Genomic DNA, 20,221 nt, shown 5'->3' on the forward strand with positions numbered 1-20,221 from the left:
TGTCACATAAATCAGAAATCATACAGTATCTTGTCTGGTCACGAGCCCATATTTTACAGCTGACCACTTTTTTGTCCTCTTCCACCTCGTCTTTTATTTTTTTTCTCCTCGTTTTGTATGTGTTTGTCATAGTATTCATCATATCAGCTTCATATCAGCACATTGACTCTGTACCGGTACCCCCTGTCTATAGCCTCGCTATTGTTATTTTACTGCTGCTCTTTAATTATTTGTTACTTTTATTTCTTATAGTGTTTTTGCGGGGTATTTTTCTTAAAAATGTATTGTTTGTTAAGGGCTTGTAAGTAAGCATTTCACTGTTGTATTCGGCGCATGTGACTAATAACATTTACATTTATTTGATTTGATCTTAATCACATGGATGAGTAGGATTATATGGAGACTCCTCTCTTCTCTCTTCTACTCTCTTCCCCTCCTCGCCTCTCCTTCTCTCCTCTGTCACCACAGGGCTCTCAGATGTCATGGTGCGACAAATGGGTGCTGTTCTCTCAGTAATGGCTCACTGACACAGACCACATGAGTACCTGCTACTCTGCCACTGTCTGTGTCTACCTTATTGTCTTCCACTCTTCTGTCTCTCTTTTCCAATGAGCGCTTTTCTCTCTTTCTCTTTTTGATAAGGTTGCTAGTTACTCTGTTGTGTTAAATTGTGAAATTGAACCAAGGTGTGGTTTTGTACAGTAAAGGCTGTGTTGCAACACATGAGGCTCAACACATGAGGCTGGACTTATGTGACAGTATGTGGGAATTGTTGAGTAATTTAGTCAGTTACTAATCATTTAGGTTATTCAATGTCACCCGACCCCCAGGTAATGTTATCATGCATTTCCTAGAAAACCAGCTGCTGGGGTATTCAGTGACAGCTCCGTGAGTACCTGAATATTCATAACAACATTCTTCTACAAATATGCACAGAAACACTGCCGTATTGTAGCCGAGCTAAGTGATTTAATTTCAGGCGCTGACTTGAAAAGGAGCAAGTGCTAAATGCATATTTCCATTCTGCCCTGGGCGATTCGCTAATTATTTGTAGTTATTCATTCCTGCTTTATTCATGATAACAAGATGTACTATGGAAAATGAATGGATTGTAATATGGGCAAAATACAAGCACTTCACCGCTTTCTCATCAAGCTGTACTATAAACACTGCCTCCATTAAATGTTTAACCCATGAATAGAATAAACATTGAAAGGTGATGATTAAGGGTGGGAAGGAATTAAGGTGTTTGTTTGCACTTTGAGCCTGTCCTTTACAAAGCATGTGCTCTATACATTTAGTGATTAGATCAAGTTTAAGGGTGATTATCCACAGTGGATTGATTTATGGCTTATGGAACAACTGGTCATAATGTCTCTTATATATTCTTAGAGTGTGTGTGTCGTCGTGACATTAACTATTTATTTGACAGTGAATGTACCACTGTGTATCAGAATGTCATTCAGCACTTGAGGCAACAAACTTGAGTCACAGCTATCTCACATGCAATTCTCCAACAGTTTCAACTAGCTTGCTAAATCATTTACAACCATTTTACAGCAAACCATTATATTACACAACATTCCAAGTTTCTGTAATCATGTTTTCGTGACATAATGATATTTCCAAAACAGCAGACAGCACAAACCCTCACATGTGCAACAAGGACATAGGGTTTAGAGTGCCTTGCTAACAGTAGGAGTTTTTGTGGTTGATTTATATCCCCTCCCATCTCTCTCATGCTCGCTCTCCCTTTCCATCTCTCCCTCTTCCTCTCTCTCTCTCTCTCCCTCTCTATATCTCTCTCAATTTCTCTCTTTTGCTCTCTCTCCCTTACGCTACCCTTCCACTGCAGCGTGAACCAACTTAAAGCAAAGCAAGACCCCCCCCATTCAGGCTCGCCAACTTCTCTCCAATCTGTCTGCTCGCTCTCTCATATTTCCTAAATAAAGGATTATTGTGTTGTGTGAGATGCAATAATTAGGTCTAAATGCTCCAATTCATTTATCTGATTGTTGGGTAGAGCACATATGCAGGATCTTTCAACCGCGTCATTAGGGGGAACCTAATGGATGGAGGCGCACTAGATCCATAATGACTTGTGTATAAGAGCAGACACTGCAGACACCAACCAGTTGCATCTAAAAAATATGAGCGGCTGGGTTTTGCAATGGGCTGATCTGAGCTAGGCTGGGCTGGTTTCCATTTCAGTTCAGTGAACCGCGGGTCTTTACTACTCTACCCGTTCCGTGCCGCTCTGCAGTCACCGATCATAATAACTCCACTAGGGTGTGTTTTTATTTCCGGTCGGAGTCGGACGTTTAAATGTAGAGTCTGTTGCTGCCCACACCGCTCCCTCCCCGTCGTCAGACTCAGCGACTGACAGTTCATTACAAACCTGGATGGCACTGAGGAGGGAGGAGGGTGAGACTATTATTATTATTATTATTATAGTTTTGGTTAGTGAATATCACAAGCTGGAGAAAGACGGTAAGCAGTCCATCTGAATCGGTGAGGTATGTCCCTGCCAGGCTCAAAAAAAATAAACTTTGTCTCAGCCGGCGGCCTCATTGTACAAACGGTAATGATGTTATGCTCCAGTCCTAAGTGACAGTTTGTTAGCCCTGATGTCTAGCTAGCACTTGAGCAGGATTTCAGATCTCCGAGACGGATTTCTTGACAGCCGACAACAGGCTTTTCCTGTAAACCCCATTTAGGCCTCTCTGGAGTTGCGTCTAAAATAGCATCCTATTTACTATGTAGTGCACTACTTTTGATCAGGGCCCACAGGGCTTTGGTCAAAAGTAGCTCACCACATATAGGGAATAGGGTGCCAATTGGGATGCAATTGAGCTCACTGAGCTGAGCTGTCGCAGATCTCTTTTGTTGTTTGGACTTTACCAGTTTAGTTAGTTTAACCCCGAGAGTTGTTTTTAAATGTTTGGAGGTGACATGTTTTTTGGTGTGATCGTTAGCCCTTGCGACAGGTCTCGAAAGAGAAACACTAGAGAACAGACATGGTCTCTGTCCCAAATGGCACCCTTTTCCCTATAGTGTACTACTATTGACCAGGCCACATGTAGTGCACTATAAAGGGAATAGGCTGCCATTTGGAATGCTCTCTTTGACCGTTTCTTTTGACACAGTTCTGCCAAAGGAGGGAATATAAAACAACATTGGTTTCATTGCTTTCCACTAGGCCATGGGCTTATGTTTATAAATGGACCTGATAAAGAAACTGTAACGTCTTGTATCAAGCTTAACGGCACTTCATAACATTATTCCTTTACCTGGATCATATTCCATATATCACAACATATCGTTCTATGTTTTTAGATAGAGCTATAGAGAGACAATCATTTCTAAGGAAAAGCTCAAGGCATTTAAAAACCTGTTATATTGTTAGAGTGTGGTTCATCGCCTCCTCCTGGGCTGTGTGAGGTGGGCTAATGTTCCTATTTGTCACTGTAGGATTGCTTTCTCTCTCTCTCCCCGCAGTACGAAGGCAGGGCAATACATTTGGAGGCACTGAAGCGAGAGTCGGGGAGAATTAGATTCATTCCTTTTTGCTTTTAATTTGCCCTCTGGATTGGCAGACCATTTTCACCATTAGCGCTGCGGGAGGGAGTGTGTGTGCTCCATTGGCACGGCACTGGCCTACCCGGGCTGGAGTGGAGCAGACAGATTAATGACTGTTATAGTCTGGGCATGGCTCAGCTGGATCCTATTGTCTATGAGGGGGAACAACAACAACACAAAACATAACAAATTATGATACTTTCTGTGTGTGTGGTGGGGGGGTCCAAATGTAACTTGGTAGAGCCTGAGGAAAGAAATTATGAGTGGAGGGGCAGCAGGAGGATTGTCCAGGCTGTGTTTTGATAAGAACGGTAGAATCCCCCTCTATACTCTCTAATGGTGTCTGTCTGTCTGTCTGTCTGTCTGTCTGTCTGTCTGTCCTGGGCCTTTAGGTCCTCATCTCATAGGGCTCCCAAACAAAGACACACACAGACACACAAACACACACACACAGGGGTCAACATAACATAACGTAAGCCGCAGGTGCATACAGACACGGATTAGTCCATAGGGCATTTAATACAGCTGGAAAGAGAACGTTTTTCTGAGGCATTGTGTTGGACAGTCTAGCAAATGATCCCATAATGTCTTTCAGATGAAAACAGCCTGGTCTGGGCAACTGTACCACTGTACTCGGATCAGATCATAACAGGACTAGACATTAGAGAGGAAGCCTAGGGCACACACACACAATGAGCCACTCATCCTTTAGTGACTCGGCCAATAAAGAAATGGTCAGATGACGCAGATGCTAAACTACAGGACTGTTTAGCTAGCACAGACTGGAATATGTTCCTGGATTCCTCCGATGGCATTGAGGAGTACACCACATCAGTCACTGGCTTCATCAGTAAATACATCGATGACGTCGTCTTCACAGTGACTGTACGTACATACCCCAACCAGAAGCCATGGATTACAGGCAACATCCTCACTGAGCTAAAGGGTAGAGCTGCCACTTTCAAGGAGCTGATAAGAAATCCTGCTATGCCCTCCGATTGACCAACAAACAGGCAAAGAGTCAATACAGGACTATTGACTACACTGGTTCCGACGCTTGTCGGATGTGGCAGGGCTTGCAAACCATTACAGACTACAAAGGAGGGCACAGCCGAGAGCTGCCCAGTGACAAGAGCCTACAAGACGAGCTAAGTTACTTCTATGCTCACTTCGAGGCAAGCAACACTGAAGCATGCATGACAGCATCAGCTGTTCCGGATCACACTCTCCGTAGCCGATGTGAGTAAGACCTTTATACAGGTCAACATTCACAAGGCCACAGGGCCAGACAGATTACCAGGACATGTACTGTGAGCATGTGCTGACCAACTGGCAAGTATCTTCACTGACATTTTAAACCTGTCCCTAACTGAGTCTGTAATATCAACATGTTTCAAGCAGACACCATAGTACCTGTGCCCAAAAACACTAAGGTAACCTGCCTAAATGACTACCAACCCATAGCACTCACGTCTGTAGCCATGAAGTGCTTTGAAAAGCTGGTCATGGCTCACATCAACACCATTATCCCAGATACCCTAGACCCACTCCAATTTGCATACCGCCCCAACATATCCACAGATTATGCAATCTCTATTTCACTCCACACTGCCCTTTCCCACCTGGACAAAAGGAACACCTGTGTGAGAATGCTATTCGTTGACTACATCTCAGCGTTCAACACCATATTCCCTAAAAACTCATCACTAAGCTAAGGACCATGGAACTAAACACCTCCCTCTGCAACTGGATCGTGGACTTCCTGACTTGCCACCCCCAGGTGGTAAGGGTAGGTAACAACACATCTGTCATGCTGATCCTCAACACAGGTGCCCCTCAGGGATGCGTGCTCAGTCCTCTCCTGTACTCCCTGTTCACTCATGACTGCACGGCCAGGCACCACTCCAACACCATCATTAAGTTTGCCAATGACACAACAGTGTCACCGACAACGATGAGACAGCCTATAGGAAGGAGGTCAGAGACCTGGTAGTGTGATCCAGGACAACAACTTCTCCCTGAAGTTGATCAATGATCAACATGAACATGATCAAGACAAACATGATCAAGACAAAAGAGATGATTGTGGACTACATGAAAAGGAGGACCGAGTACGTCCCCGTTCTCATCGACAGGGCTGTAGTGGAGCAGGTTGAGAGCTTCAAGTTCCTTGGTGTCCACATCAACAACAAACTAGAATGGTCCACACACCAAGACAGTCACGAGGAGGGAATGACAAAGCCTATTCCCCCTCAGGAGACTGAAAAGCTTTGGCATGAGTCCTCAGATCCTCAAAACATTCTACAGCTGCACCATTGAGAGAATCATAACTGGCTACTTCACTGCGTGGTATGGCGACTGCTCGGCCTCCAAACGCAAGCCACTACAGAGGGTAGTGTGTACATCACTGGGGCCAAGCTTCCTGCCAGCCAGGACCTCTATAACAGGCGGTGTCAGAGGAAGGCCCTAAAAGCTGTTGAAGACTCCAGCCACCATAGTCATTGACTGTTCTCTCTGCTACCTCACGGCAAGCAGTACTGGAGCGCCAAGTCTAGGTCTAAGAGGCTTCTAAACAGTTTCTACCCCCATGCCATAAGACTCCTGAACATCTAATCAATGGCTACCCAGACTGACTATTTGCATACCCTCTATTTTAAGCTGCTGCTACTCTCTTATTATCTATGCATAGTCACTTTAATAACACTACCTGCACATTGATTCTGTACCAGTACACCCTGTAAGTAGCCTCGCTACTGTTATTTTCCTGCTGCTCTTTAATTATTTGTTATTTAAATTTTTTACTATTCAATTTTTTACTTAACACCTAATTTTCTTAAAACTGCATTGTTTGTTAAGGGCCTGTAAGTAAGCATTTCACTGTAAGGTCTACACCTGTTGTATTTGGCGCATGTGACAAATACAATTTGATTTGATATGATCCATATCTGTACACACACACACATCCGTATAGTCCTGCAGCTTTCCTCCTTCCTTCGACGTTGATGCATTCCCGCATACATTTTTTAAACACCTGGCAAGTCTCAGGTTTTGGTCAGTGAGGGAGGAGGAGAGAGGTGGGCTGCAGAGACCGAGGTAGAGGCACTGAGTTGAAACATATAGAAGTTAGGAGAACAGAACAGTGCTTGCAAAAGATTGATACCCTCTCTGTGCTGTGAGCTGTGGAACAGACAGGGCCAATGCAGCCTGCCCAATATTACCTCACTGAAGATCTGTTACAGTAGGGGATACTGAGAAAAACTGTGGAGTAATACACCACAAAAACATATGACTTACAGTAGATACGATCTCTTTCTGATATTATCTTCTGCTTTAACACATGACACGCTGCGTATAATACTTCTTGGAAGTTACAATATGCCAATTTAAGCTGTGCTATGCCACACAATGTTCTCTCTTGCACAATAACCTGCTGTGTCTAAATGATCGTTATGTAATGGCCCATGGGGCTCTGGTCAAAAGTAGTGCACTATGTCGGGAATATGGTGCCATTTGGGATGCATACAGGGACATAAGAAAGGCAAGAAACCCAATCTGTCTTAAACTGGATAATGGGAGCCTCCATGGTCATTGTGTTGTAAAAGCACAGGAAAAACACTGTAAACCGATGGATTCCTGGGCAAATGTACCATGATAAACTCCTTATGTTGACGCACAGCACGGGCACACGGTACCTTGTTTTTTACATGTCTCAAGCACACTGATAAAGTAGACTTGTGAAAAAGGGTCTTATTTGTCCAAGCCAACCAGTACATGGGCTGTTGCCACAGCTGGTCCTAAAAGCTGAAAGGAAGGGTCAGCTCTTAAAATACAAACAGAGGGAAAAGAAGCCAAACAGGCTCATGCAAACACAGAGTACTCATTACGACTGAAACATCGCAGTCAGACCACACCATTATCACAGCCAGGTGAGCGTATTGTAAGCCATACCACACCAAGGTCCTAAAGTAAAGACCTATTGGTCAGACTGGTCTCTACAGCTGTCGGATCTTAATTTGAGTCTGTTTGCTACAACAGGAAATAATCCTTCAGCAACTGGAAATGTGAATTATTCTAATTAATGGAAATTCCGAAGTGGAAATTAAGAACTTCATATGCTATTTTAAACTTCAAATACACTGCATTGCAGGAAAGTTCTCCTGCAACAGGTTTTAATTGTAATGGCTTAGCAGATAATATGAAAACACTAACAATATTTACCTGGCTTAATGAGAAGAAATATAATATCTATTGTTTACAGGAAAGTTATTCAACAATTTTAGATGAAGTTGTGTGGAAAAAAGGACTAGGGGGCTAAAATATACATCTCCCATGGGCAAAGAAACTCAAAAGGGGTGATGATATTAATTAACAGTCATTTTGATCTGTATGTACAAATTGTCCAACTGTGTCCGCAAGGTAGATGTATGATTTTAAATATGTTATTGGACCATAAACGGATATGGCTCATTAACCTTTACAGACCAAATAATGATGATCAACTTTCTTCAAAAATATGTACACTTGTAACGGTTTTCTTGAAGTGAAGGAGAGGCGGACCAAAACGCAGCGTGGTGGTTATTCATGGTTCTTTAATATAGACACTATACATGAATAAACTAACAAAACAAGAAATGTGAAAAACCAAAACAGCCCTATCTGGTGCAAACACAGAGACAGGAACAATCACCCACAAACACACAGTGAAACCCAGGCTACCTAAGTATGATTCTCAATCAGAGACAACTAATGACACCTGCCTCTGATTGAGAACCATACTAGGCCGAAACATAGAAAAACAAACAGAGACTGCCCACCCCAACTCACGCCCTGACCATACTAAATAATGACAAAACAAAGGAAATAAAGGTCAGAATGTGACAACACTGCTCAAAAAAATAAAGGGAACACTAAAATAACACATCCTAGATCTAAATGAATGAAATATTCTTATTAAATACTTTTTTCTTTACATAGTTGAATGTGCTGACAACAAAATCACACAAAAATTATCAATGGAAATCAAATTTATCAACCCATGGAGGCCTGGATTTCGAGACACTCAAAAGAGGAAAACCACACTACAGGCTGATCCAACTTTGATGTAATGTCCTTAAAACAAGTCAAAATGAGGCTCAGTAGTGCGAGGGTAAAAAAAAAAAAAAACACGCCCTGTTAAGAACTCTTAAAATATATATATATATATATATTGGCTTTCAGTGTGTGTGGCCTCCACGTGCATGTATGACATCCCTACAACGCCTGGGCATGCTCCTGATGAGGTGGCGGATGGTCTCCTGGGGGATCTCCTCCCAGACCTGGACTAAAGCATCTGCCAACTCCTGGACAGTCTGTGGTGCAACGTGGTGTTGGTGGATGGAGCGAGACATGATGTCCCAGATGTGCTCAATTGGATTCAGGTCTGGGTAACGGGCGGGCCAGTCCATAGCATCAATGCCTTCCTCTTGCAGGAACTGCTGACACACTCCAGCCACATGAGGTCTAGCATTGTCTTGCCTTAGGAGGAACCCAGGGCCAACCGCACCAGCATATGGTCTCACAGGGGGTCTGAGGATCTCATCTTGGTACCTAATGGCAGTCAGGCTACCTCTGGCGAGCACATGGAGGGCTGTGCGGCCCCACAAAGAAATGCCACCCCACACCATGACTGACCCACCGCCAAACCGGTCATGCTGGAGGATGTTGCAGGCAGCAGAACGTTCTTCACGGCGTCTCCAGACTGTCACGTTTGTCACGTGCTCAGTGTGAACCTGCTTTCATCTGTGAAGAGCACAGGGCGCCAGTGGCGAATTAGCCAATCTTGGTGTTCTCTGGCAAATGCCAAACGTCCTGCACGGTGTTGGGCTGTAAGCACAACCCCCACCTGTGGACGTCGGGCCCTCATTACCACCCTCATGGAGTCTGTTTCTGACCGTTTGAGCAGACACATGCACATTTGTGGCCTGCTGGAGGTCATTTTGCAGGGCTCTGGCAGTGCTCCTCCTGCTCCTCCTTGCACAAAGACGGAGGTAGCGGTCCTGCTGCTGGGTTGTTGCCCTCCTACGGCCTACTCCATGTTTCCTGATGTACTGGCCTGTCTCCTGGTAGCGCCTCCATGCTCTGGACACTACGCTGACAGACACAGCAAACATTCTTGCCACAGCTCGCTGTGCCATCCTGGATGAGCTGCACTACCTGAGTCACTTGTGTGGGTTGTAGACTCCGTCTCATGCTACCACTAGAGTGAAAGCACCACCAGCATTCAAAAGTGACCAAAACATCAGCCAGGAAGCATAGGAACTGAGAAGTGGTCTGTGGTCACCACATGCAAAACCACACCTTTATTGGGGGTGTCTTACTAATTGCCTATAATTTCAACCTGTGGTCTATTCCATTTGCACAACAGCATGTGAAATTCATTGTCAATCAGTGTTGCTTCCTAAGTGGACATTTTGATTTCACAGAAGTGTGATTGACTTGGAGTTACATTATGTTGTTTAAATGTTCCCTTTATTTTTTTGAGCAGTGTATAATAAATTATCAACCCTACAAGCAATACAAGACTCTAATATTATAGTGGAAGATTATAATGCTGTTTTAAATACCTCAATGAACCGTAAAGGAAATCACACTACAAACTATCACCTTCATGCTCTTAAGGAAATCACGAATGTCATGGATAATTGGAACTAGTGGATATATGGAGGCTTACATATCCTGAACTAGTGAGATACACAGTGGGGAGAACAAGTATTTGATACACTGCCGATTTTGCAGGTTTTCCTACTTACAAAGCATGTAGAAGTCTGGAATTTTATCATAGGTACACTTCAACTGTGAGAGACGGAATCTAAAACAAAAATCCAGAAAATCACATTGTATGATTTTTAAGTAATTAATTGCATTTTATTGCATGACATAAGTATTTGATACATCAGAAAAGCAGAACTTAATATTTGGTACAGGAACCTTTGTTTGCAATTACAGAGCTTTTTAGGGCCTTCCTCTGATATCACCTGGTATAGAGGTCCTGGATGGCAGGAAGCTTGGCCCCAGTGATGTACTGGGCTGTACGCACTACCCTCTGTACTGCCTTGTGGTCGGAGGCCGAGCAGTTGCCATACCAGGCAGTGATGCAACCAATCAGGATGCATTCGATGGTGGAGTTGTAGAACCTTTTGAGGATCTGAGGACCCTTTCCAAATCTTTTCAGTCTCCTGAGGGGGAATAGGTTTTGTTGTGGCCGCTTCATGACTGTCACTATGTGCTTAGACCATGTTAGTTTGTTGGTGATGTGGACACAAAGGAACTTGAAACTCTCAACCTGCTCCACTGCAGCCCCGTCGATGAGAATGGGAGCATGCTCAGTCCTCTTTTTCCTGTAGTCCACAATCATCTCCTTTGTCTATAGTGGTCCCTGGAGCATACGCTCAGACTGGTTTGATTAGAGCGCTTATTTAGAACGTCCAGTTTCGATTGACGCAACAGTCAGCATTTGAGCTTGCCACACTGGATTTTTCACAGAAACATTTTGCACAAACACAGTCCTTACAAAGTTATGTCCTGAATGTGACAAGTTTATTTGTGGATGCAATGTTCAGACATGCATAGAAGTAGCAACAGCATACACAATCATCCAAACCGGAAAATGTAAGCAACATTAGTCCTTGCGCTAACTGAGGAAATATTGACATAACACAATCGGTCATATTTAGGCTGACAGAAATCACAATATGAATTTGCTAATATCAATTGCTATATATAATTCATTACATCACAAGTTAGCTCAACATTTATCAAAATAATTGATTAAAACACTTTCAAGTAATCCGATGATGGGTAGTTTGTGCACGCCACCATGTTTGTTTTTTGCGTCAACTAAAGATAATAAGAGGAGACAAGATGAGTTTGGTCTGTTTGCAGTATGCATGTTGAAGGGGTGAGTTGTCTGTGATCATTCACTTCCCTTCATTCACTTCCGGAAGTTTATCCGAAAGATGAGTGAATCATTCCATCACCTCATTATGGCATCTTTGGTCTTTACATGACACCCAGAATGCATTGTATAATGTCAACAAACATGGCGCCACACATAGCTGGCAAATAGCTTAGCATTAGTTCCTTATAATCAGTACAACTTTCAAAAAACTATTTTACACACATCATAGGTGTCCATTTTTTTCATAGGTGGGTCAGCTTTAATATTGCGGCTAGATTATCGCTTCCATCAATGTAAATGTCTGCATCATTTCCAATCCCCTTTATATTTTTGGGGGTAAATATATATATATATGTATACATATTGTACATACACATACCCACATATATATACACATAAACATGCATACATATATACACATACTGTACATATGCATACAAATACACGTGTATAAATATACATATCTTTTTAAAATATATTTTCCTTTATTATTTTCCCCAAACCCAACCACTCCTCCCATAATTGGAGTAAACCAATAAAAAATAACACTTAGGCTTCTACTTCCAGATTATACATACTATATACATTTTACAGACACAATCTGATTCACATATGGAATCAGTTAAGAACAAATTCATATTTACAAGGACAGCCTACTCCTTCTGCCCCATCGGGGAATCGAGCCCCGGTCTCCCGCGTGCCTGCAGTTTGTAGTACAGACATGGCCATCTCTCCCTTAGGTAAGGAATTAGGCACTTTCCCACGTTTACTACAGTATGTAGGCTATGTTTACTTGTCAGACTGCACAGTAGCCTAACAAACAAAAGCCAAATCTGCAGAGCTGGAAAGATTGTATCCTCCATATATATATATATATCATTCTATTGGCTGCAAGAATTTTGTATAATCATTTAAATAGAAAAATTTGAAGTTTTGAATCCGGTGTCGTTTTGTGTGTCAATTCATAAACCATGTGCCATGGAATCGGTACATCGAAAATCTCTTCCCAACTATTTTGCAATTTATATGGAACAGCTGTCAATTTTTGGTTCCTTAAATGAAACTGGAATATATTTTTATTTATAACCAATTTTGGTCTTTAATGCAGGGCCAACATACAAGTTCTTTACTTTTTCCCCTTTCACTTGCCTCTTTCATTTTTTTCTTTTCGGGTGGATTAAACTGAAATTACAACCAATTTGTGTAGCGAAATGCTTGTGCTTCTAGTTCCGAAAGTGCTGCAATATTTAACATATAATCTAACTATTCCAAAACAACTACCTAATGTACACAAATCTAAGTAAAGGAATACGAATATATACATATAAATATAAGAATGAGCATTGGCAAGATACAATAGAATGTATTAAAAAAACAGTATATACTATACAGTGCCTTGCGAAAGTATTCGGCCCCCTTGAACTTTGCGACCTTTTGCCACATTTCAGGCTTCAAACATAAAGATATAAAACTGTATTTTTTTGTGAAGAATCAACAATAAGTGGGACACAATCATGAAGTGGAACGACATTTATTGGATATTTCAAACTTTTTTAACAAATCAAAAACTGAAAAATTGGGCGTGCAAAATTATTCAGCCCCTTTACTTTCAGTGCAGCAAACTCTCTCCAGAAGTTCAGTGAGGATCTCTGAATGATCCAATGTTGACCTAAATGACTAATGATGATAAATACAATCCACCTGTGTGTAATCAAGTCTCCGTATAAATGCACCTGCACTGTGATAGTCTCAGAGGTCCGTTAAAAGCGCAGAGAGCATCATGAAGAACAAGGAACACACCAGGCAGGTCCGAGATACTGTTGTGAAGAAGTTTAAAGCCGGATTTGGATACAAAAAGATTTCCCAAGCTTTAACCATCCCAAGGAGCACTGTGCAAGCGATAATATTGAAATGGAAGGAGTATCAGACCACTGCAAATCCACCAAGACCTGGCCGTCCCTCTAAACTTTCAGCTCATACAAGGAGAAGACTGATCAGAGATGCAGCCAAGAGGCCCATGATCACTCTGGATGAACTGCAGAGATCTACAGCTGAGGTGGGAGACTCTGTCCATAGGACAACAATCAGCCGTATATTGCACAAATCTGGCCTTTATGGAAGAGTGCCAAGAAGAAAGCCATTTCTTAAAGATATCCATAAAAAGTGTTGTTTAAAGTTTGCCGCAAGCCACCTGGGAGACACACCAAACATGTGGAAGAAGGTGCTCTGGTCAGATGAAACCGAAATTGAACTTTTTGGCAACAATGCAAAACGTTATGTTTGGCGTAAAAGCAACACAGCTGAACACACCATCCCCACTGTCAAACATGGTGGTGGCAGCATCATGGTTTGGGCCTGCTTTTCTTCAGCAGGGACAGGGAAGATGGTTAAAATTGATGGTAAGATGGATGGAGCCAAATACAGGACCATCCTGGAAGAAAACCTGATGGAGTCTGCAAAAGACCTGAGACTGGGACGGAGATTTGTCTTCCAACAAGACAATGATCCAAAACATAAAGCAAAATCTACAATGGAATGGTTCAAAAATAAACATATCCAGGTGTTAGAATGGCCAGGTCAAAGTCCAGACCTGAATCCAATCGAGAATCTGTGGAAAGAACTGAAAACTGCTGTTCACAAATGCTCTCCATCCAACCTCACTGAGCTCGAGCTGTTTTGCAAGGAGGAATGGGAAAAAATTTCAGTCTCTCGATGTGCAAAACTGATAGAGACATACCCCAAGCGACTTACAGCTGTAATCGCAGCAAAAGTTGGCGCTACAAAGTATTAAATTAAGGGGGCTGAATAATTTTGCACGCCCAATTTTTCAGTTTTTGATTTGTTAAAAAAGTTAGAAATATCCAATAAATGTCGTTCCACTTCATGATTGTGTCCCACTTGTTGTTGATTCTTCACAAAAAAATACAGTTTTATATCTTAATGTTTGAAGCCTGAAATGTGGCAAAAGGTCGCAAAGTTCAAGGGGGCCGAATACTTTCGCAAGGCACTGTATTTTCAAAGAAGCGTGGATCATCATTATTTGGACCGCTTAGGTTAATAAGCCATATCTGTTTATGGTCCAATAACATATTTAAATCATCCATCTACCTTGAGGATCTGTTTGGACAATTTGTACATTTGTGTCAAAATTACTGTTAATTAATATCATCACCCCTTTTGAATTTCTTTGCACATGGGAGAAATATACTTCGACCCCTAATCCTTTTTCCGCAAAACTTCATCTAAAATTGTTGAATGAGTTTCCTGTAAACAATAGATATTATATTCCTTCTCTTTTAGCCATGTAAATACGGGTAAACACGAGTTTCAATTATATTTATCATAATATATGTTTGTAAACGTACCATTAAAAAGTAACATGAGTGTCCATATAGCTGTACCATGATATTTGCATTGCTAAGTAAACCGCCAATTGGTCTCCACTATTCCACCCCCTTTGTATTATATATAGCTATTAAAATGTATATACAGTGGGGCAAAAAAGTATTTAGTCAGCCACCAATTGTGCAAGTTCTCCCTCTTAAAAAGATGAGAGAGGCCTGTAATTTTCATCATAGGTACACTTCAACTATGACAGACAAAATGAGAAAAATAAATCCAGAAAATCACATTGTAGGATTTTTATTTATTTATTTGCAAATTATGGTGGAAAATAAGTATTTGGTCAATAACAAATGTTTATCTCAATACTTTGTTATATACCTTTTGTTGGCAATAACAGAGGTCAAACGTTTTCTGTAAGTCTTCACAAGGTTTTCACACACTGTTGCTGGTATTTTGGCCCATTCCTCCATGCAGATCTCCTCTAGAGCAGTGATGTTTTGGGGCTGTTGCTGGGCAACACGGACTTTCATCTCCCTCCAAAGATTTTCTATGGGGTTGAGATCTGGAGACTGGCTAGGCCACTCCAGGACCTTGAAATGCTTCTTACGAAGCCACTCATTCGTTGCCCGGGCGGTGTGTTAGGGATCATTGTCATGCTGAAAGACCCAGCCACGTTTCATCTTCAATGCCCTTGCTGATGGAAGGAGGTTTTCACTCAACATCTCACGATACATGGCCCCATTCATTCTTTCCTTTACACGGATCAGTCGTCCTGGTCCCTTTGCAAAAAAACAGCCCCAAAGCATGATGTTTCCACCCCCGTGCTTCACAGTAGGTATGGTGTTCTTTGGATGCAACTCAGCATTCTTTGTCCTCCAAACACGACGAGTTGAGTTTTTACCAAAAAGTTATATTTTGGTTTCATCTGACCATATGACATTCTCCCAATCTTCTTCTGGATCATCCAAATGCTCTCTAGCAAACTTCAGATGGGCCTGGAGATGTACTGGCTTAAGCAGGGGGACACGTCTGGCACTGCAGAATTTGAGTCCCTGGCGGCGTAGTGTGTTACGGCGTAGGCTTTTTTACTTTGGTCCCAGCTCTCTGCTGGTCATTCACTAGGTCCCCCCGTGTGGTTCTGGGATTTTTGCTCACCTTTCTTGTGATCATTTTGACCCCACAGGGTGAGATCTTGCGTGGAGCACCAGATCGAGGGAGATTATCTGTGGTCTTTTATGTCTTCCATTTCCTAATAATTGCTCCCACAGTTGATTTCTTCAAACCAAGCTGCTTACCTATTGCAGATTCAGTCTTCCCAGCCTGGTGCAGGTCTACAATTTTGTTTCTGGTGTCCTTTGACAGCTCTTTGGTCTTGGCCATAGTGGAGTTTGGAGTGTGACTGTTTGAGGTTGTGGACAGGTATCTTTTATACTGATAACAAGTTCAAACAGGTGCCATTAATACAGGTAACGAGTGGAGGACAGAGGAGCCTCTTAAAGAAGAAGTTACAGGTCTGTGAGAGCCAGATATCTTGCTTGTTTGTAGGTGACCAAATACTTATTTTCCACCATAATTTGCAAATAAATTCATTCAAAATCCTACAATGTGATTTTCAGGATTTTTTTTGTCTCATTTTGTCTGTTATAGTTGAAGTGTACCTATGATGAAAATTACAGGCCTCTCTCATCTTTCTAAGGGGGAGAACTTGCACAATTGGTGGCTGACTAAATACTTTTTTGCCCCACTATATATCTATTAAAAAAATTATACTAGTCTAATTTCCATATTTAGAAATTAATATTTGTAATAAGGTTGGTAGTTTATGCAAAGGATTGTTACCTCCTACCAGTATTGCCATTACAAAATATACGTTTTGGCAAGCAATTATTATTTTAGCAAACAATTATTGTTATTAATCCTACATTGTCCCTAACATCTTTACTCCCTCACAACAGTTGTGAGACTGTGACACACACACTGTGTCACACTGTGACACACACACACACACACACACACACACACACACACACACACACACACACACACACACACACACACACACACACACACACACACACACACACACACACACACACACACACACACACACACACACACACACACAAACACACGCACACTCTCATACACACTCAACCCCTTCCCCCCACAAACAACTATACATTCAAATGCTTAACTGTTGCGCCATCCCAGAGCCCGACTCAAGAAGGGCCTTGATTTCCGAATGCATATACAGCTGCAGCTGTATGAGAAGGCATGCGAAATTGAGCAGAAATGGAGAGATTTGGTTAACCATTGTCAAGTCCTAGGTGATGGAGATCCCCTTCCCCCGTGTAAACACCCACAAACGGTCCCCCGTTGGACCATATTCCCAAGCTTCTCTGTGCAGTCAGGCCTTTAATGATTTTGTGCCACCAGGGCCACAATAATATGCCCTCTCTCTGAATGTCCGACTGTGGCCCTTTTTTACCAGTTTCGCTGCTTGAACCCCTAACAAAGCATGGATGATTAATTTCTCCTGCACTGCAGACACACACACGTACATGCAAAGGTATACACTGTATACTTACATACAGATACACAGGCACACGTAAACACAAACACATACGCAAACACACACACAGGAACACATTGCTTTTCAGCCCAGATACCCATGGGCTGTGCTCGTTCAGGCCATCCTGGTTGGCCAACGGATCAGATTCAGATTGCCCTCTTCGCTCCATCTTATGTTACACACACAATGTGTGAGTGCATTGGCTCCCGTTGTTACCCGTGCACATTCTGAAGGCGATTTCCTCCCTTGGTCTTAAAGCTTCGTGCTGACTCAATTAGCCAGCTCCTCATGCCAATAGCCCTGGATCTGAAATTCCATTTGAGTAGGATGTGGAGCGTGCGTGTGTGTGTGTGCGTGTGCATGAGCTGCAATCCCATAGCTGCCGCCTGATTGCGTTAACACGTACGTCTGGTGGTCTCCCTGTACCTGCCTCCAAGGAGTATAATACGATCACTGACATTAAATATACTCAAATACACACAGACACACACAGAACAACAGACAACACAGAAACACATATAAACCCTACACACCTCTCTTTAGGCATCTGCTCTTTTACAGGGAGAAGACAGCTATTGAGCTGCACTGACAGTTTCGACATAGCTCCAACACACACTCACAGCTCCACTAGACCAGTTTTATGTAAACCTAGACTCCGTACAGCTGGGAGTCATTGTTATAGAATCTCTGCAGTGTCTGCATTTTCTAGCTAACAACATGGAGCCGTGCCACGTGGAGGAAATATGAGAAGGTTAACCAACCTGCCCACCTGGTCTTGGATTTATCCTGTAGACCTCATTACCACTAGAGCATGTTTTTTTCTGCATTATGGAGGATCACCTATCAAAACATGAACTTGATTGTTGTTTCCAACTTATTGTGTGTGTGTGTGTGTGTGTGTGTGTGTGTGTGTGTGTGTGTGTGTGTGTGTGCTGCAGTAACATGTGTTTCTCTGTTTCCGCTCTTGATTCAGATGTCAAAACAAATAGTGGCCATGTAATAATGGACATATCTAAAAAACTAAAAAGGCACTGTAACAATCATATTTTGACATGAATCACACCTGCACTTTCTGATATTTATGACTCCTAAACTGTATACACTAATACTTTCCTTTGAAAATAAATGAGACTGAGTATATATGATTGATTGTGTTGTCAGAGAGAGAGATTTATCCTGTACACCTCATTACTGCTAGAGCATGTTTTTTTCTGCATTATGGAGGATCACCTATCAAACATGAACTTGTGTGTGTGTGTGTGTGCATAAAATACCTAATACAACAACAGATCCCTGACAGGTACTCACTCCCCCTCTCCCCCTCTCTGTCCAGGTATGACTATGTGGAGGTACGTGACGGCGTGGACGAGAGTGGGCAGCTGGTGGGGAAGTACTGTGGGAAGATCGCCCCGTCACCCGTGGTGTCTTCTGGGTACCAGCTCTACATCAAGTTTGTGTCCGACTACGAGACCCATGGAGCAGGCTTCTCCATCCGCTACGAGGTCTTCAAAACAGGTGAGATGAGAAATAGTGAAAGGGCAAACAATCACAAAATATCATCACACACACACACACAAGTTCACACACAGCTCGTGAAGCAGCAACAATGTATTTATGGTACTTCTAAGACTTACTGTAGTTATGATGATATCTGTTCATCCAGACATAATAATGTCCCCTTTCTCTGTTTATGTGATGCTACATCATCATGGTTAAGTGGAGAAAGTGAGTCCCCAACAGTTTAAAGATCATGAATGAAGGAAGTGCTTTCTCCTCTTCCTGCTCCTGATAAGCTCAATTCATACATATATTCCGTTGCGGTAGCATACTGCTGCTTATGCAGATGATCAGATGAACCGATAATGTTGTCCAACCCTGAGAAGTATCCTCAACAATAAAATATCACAAAAAAGACCACAGACGTGTCCCTGCTGAAACGGGAACTCACCAAGCAGCCTTATTTTCACAAGTACACTCAGGGGACATTCTCATTTCTTATCTGAAGACAATACAATAAAAGGGAAAGCTTCCTGTTGTTGGCTTGACTTCCTGACTGTGTTTTGAGTTTATGGCTGCCATGGGACGGGGGTAGATTTCCATTGAGTGATTGGGAGAGGGGAAGGGTGTAGGACACAAACAGGTGCAACAGACAGCACACTTCACTCCGATTAATTAACCCTCAGCTAGTCTATGGGATGACCCAGAGTGACCCACAGAGAAGACGGATGCCCTCTTTTTAATCTCAGAAGTGTGTGTGTGTGTGTGTGTGTGTGTGTGTGTGTGTGTGTGTGTGTGTGTGCATGTGCGTGCTTGTAGGGGTAGGGTCAAATCAAATCAAATGTATTTATATAGCCCTTCGTACATCAGCTGATATGTCAAAGTGCTGTACAGAAACCCAGCCTAAAACCCCAAACAGCAAGCAATGCAGGTGTAGAAGCACGGTGGCTAGGAAAAACTCCCTAGAAAGGCCAAAACCTAGGAAGAAACCTAGAGAGGAACCAGGCTATGTGGGCTGGCCAGTCTTCTTCTGGCTGTGCCGGGTGGAGATTGTAACAGAACATGTCCAAGATGTTCAAATGTTCATAAATGACCAGCGTGGTCCAATAATAATGAGGCAGAACAGTTGAAACTGGAGCAGCAGCACGGCCAGGTGGACTGGGGACAGCAAGGAGTCATCATGTCAGGTAGTCCTGAGGCATGGTCCTTGGGCTCAGGTCCTCCGAGAGAGAGAAGAGAGAAAGAGAGAATTAGAGAGGGCATACTTAAATTCACACAGGACACCAGATAGG

General features: G+C 42.6%; 1 protein-coding gene across 3 annotated transcripts in view; it reads left to right on the forward strand.

Annotated features, from left to right (window-relative positions):
• The window catches only part of LOC139367244 (neuropilin-1a-like), a 111,719-nt gene that overhangs the window by 20,569 nt on the left and 70,929 nt on the right, over positions 1 to 20,221 (forward strand). For all 3 annotated transcript variants that reach the window (XM_071105488.1, XM_071105486.1, XM_071105487.1), the window contains one exon: positions 18,766 to 18,947. In XM_071105488.1, the coding sequence (XP_070961589.1) occupies positions 18,766 to 18,947 (182 nt within the window). The remainder of the gene's footprint in view (positions 1 to 18,765; positions 18,948 to 20,221) is intronic.

This window comes from Oncorhynchus clarkii, chromosome 15 (genome assembly GCF_045791955.1).
Source record: "Oncorhynchus clarkii lewisi isolate Uvic-CL-2024 chromosome 15, UVic_Ocla_1.0, whole genome shotgun sequence".
In the NCBI taxonomy this organism is placed as follows: Eukaryota; Metazoa; Chordata; class Actinopteri; order Salmoniformes; family Salmonidae; genus Oncorhynchus; species Oncorhynchus clarkii.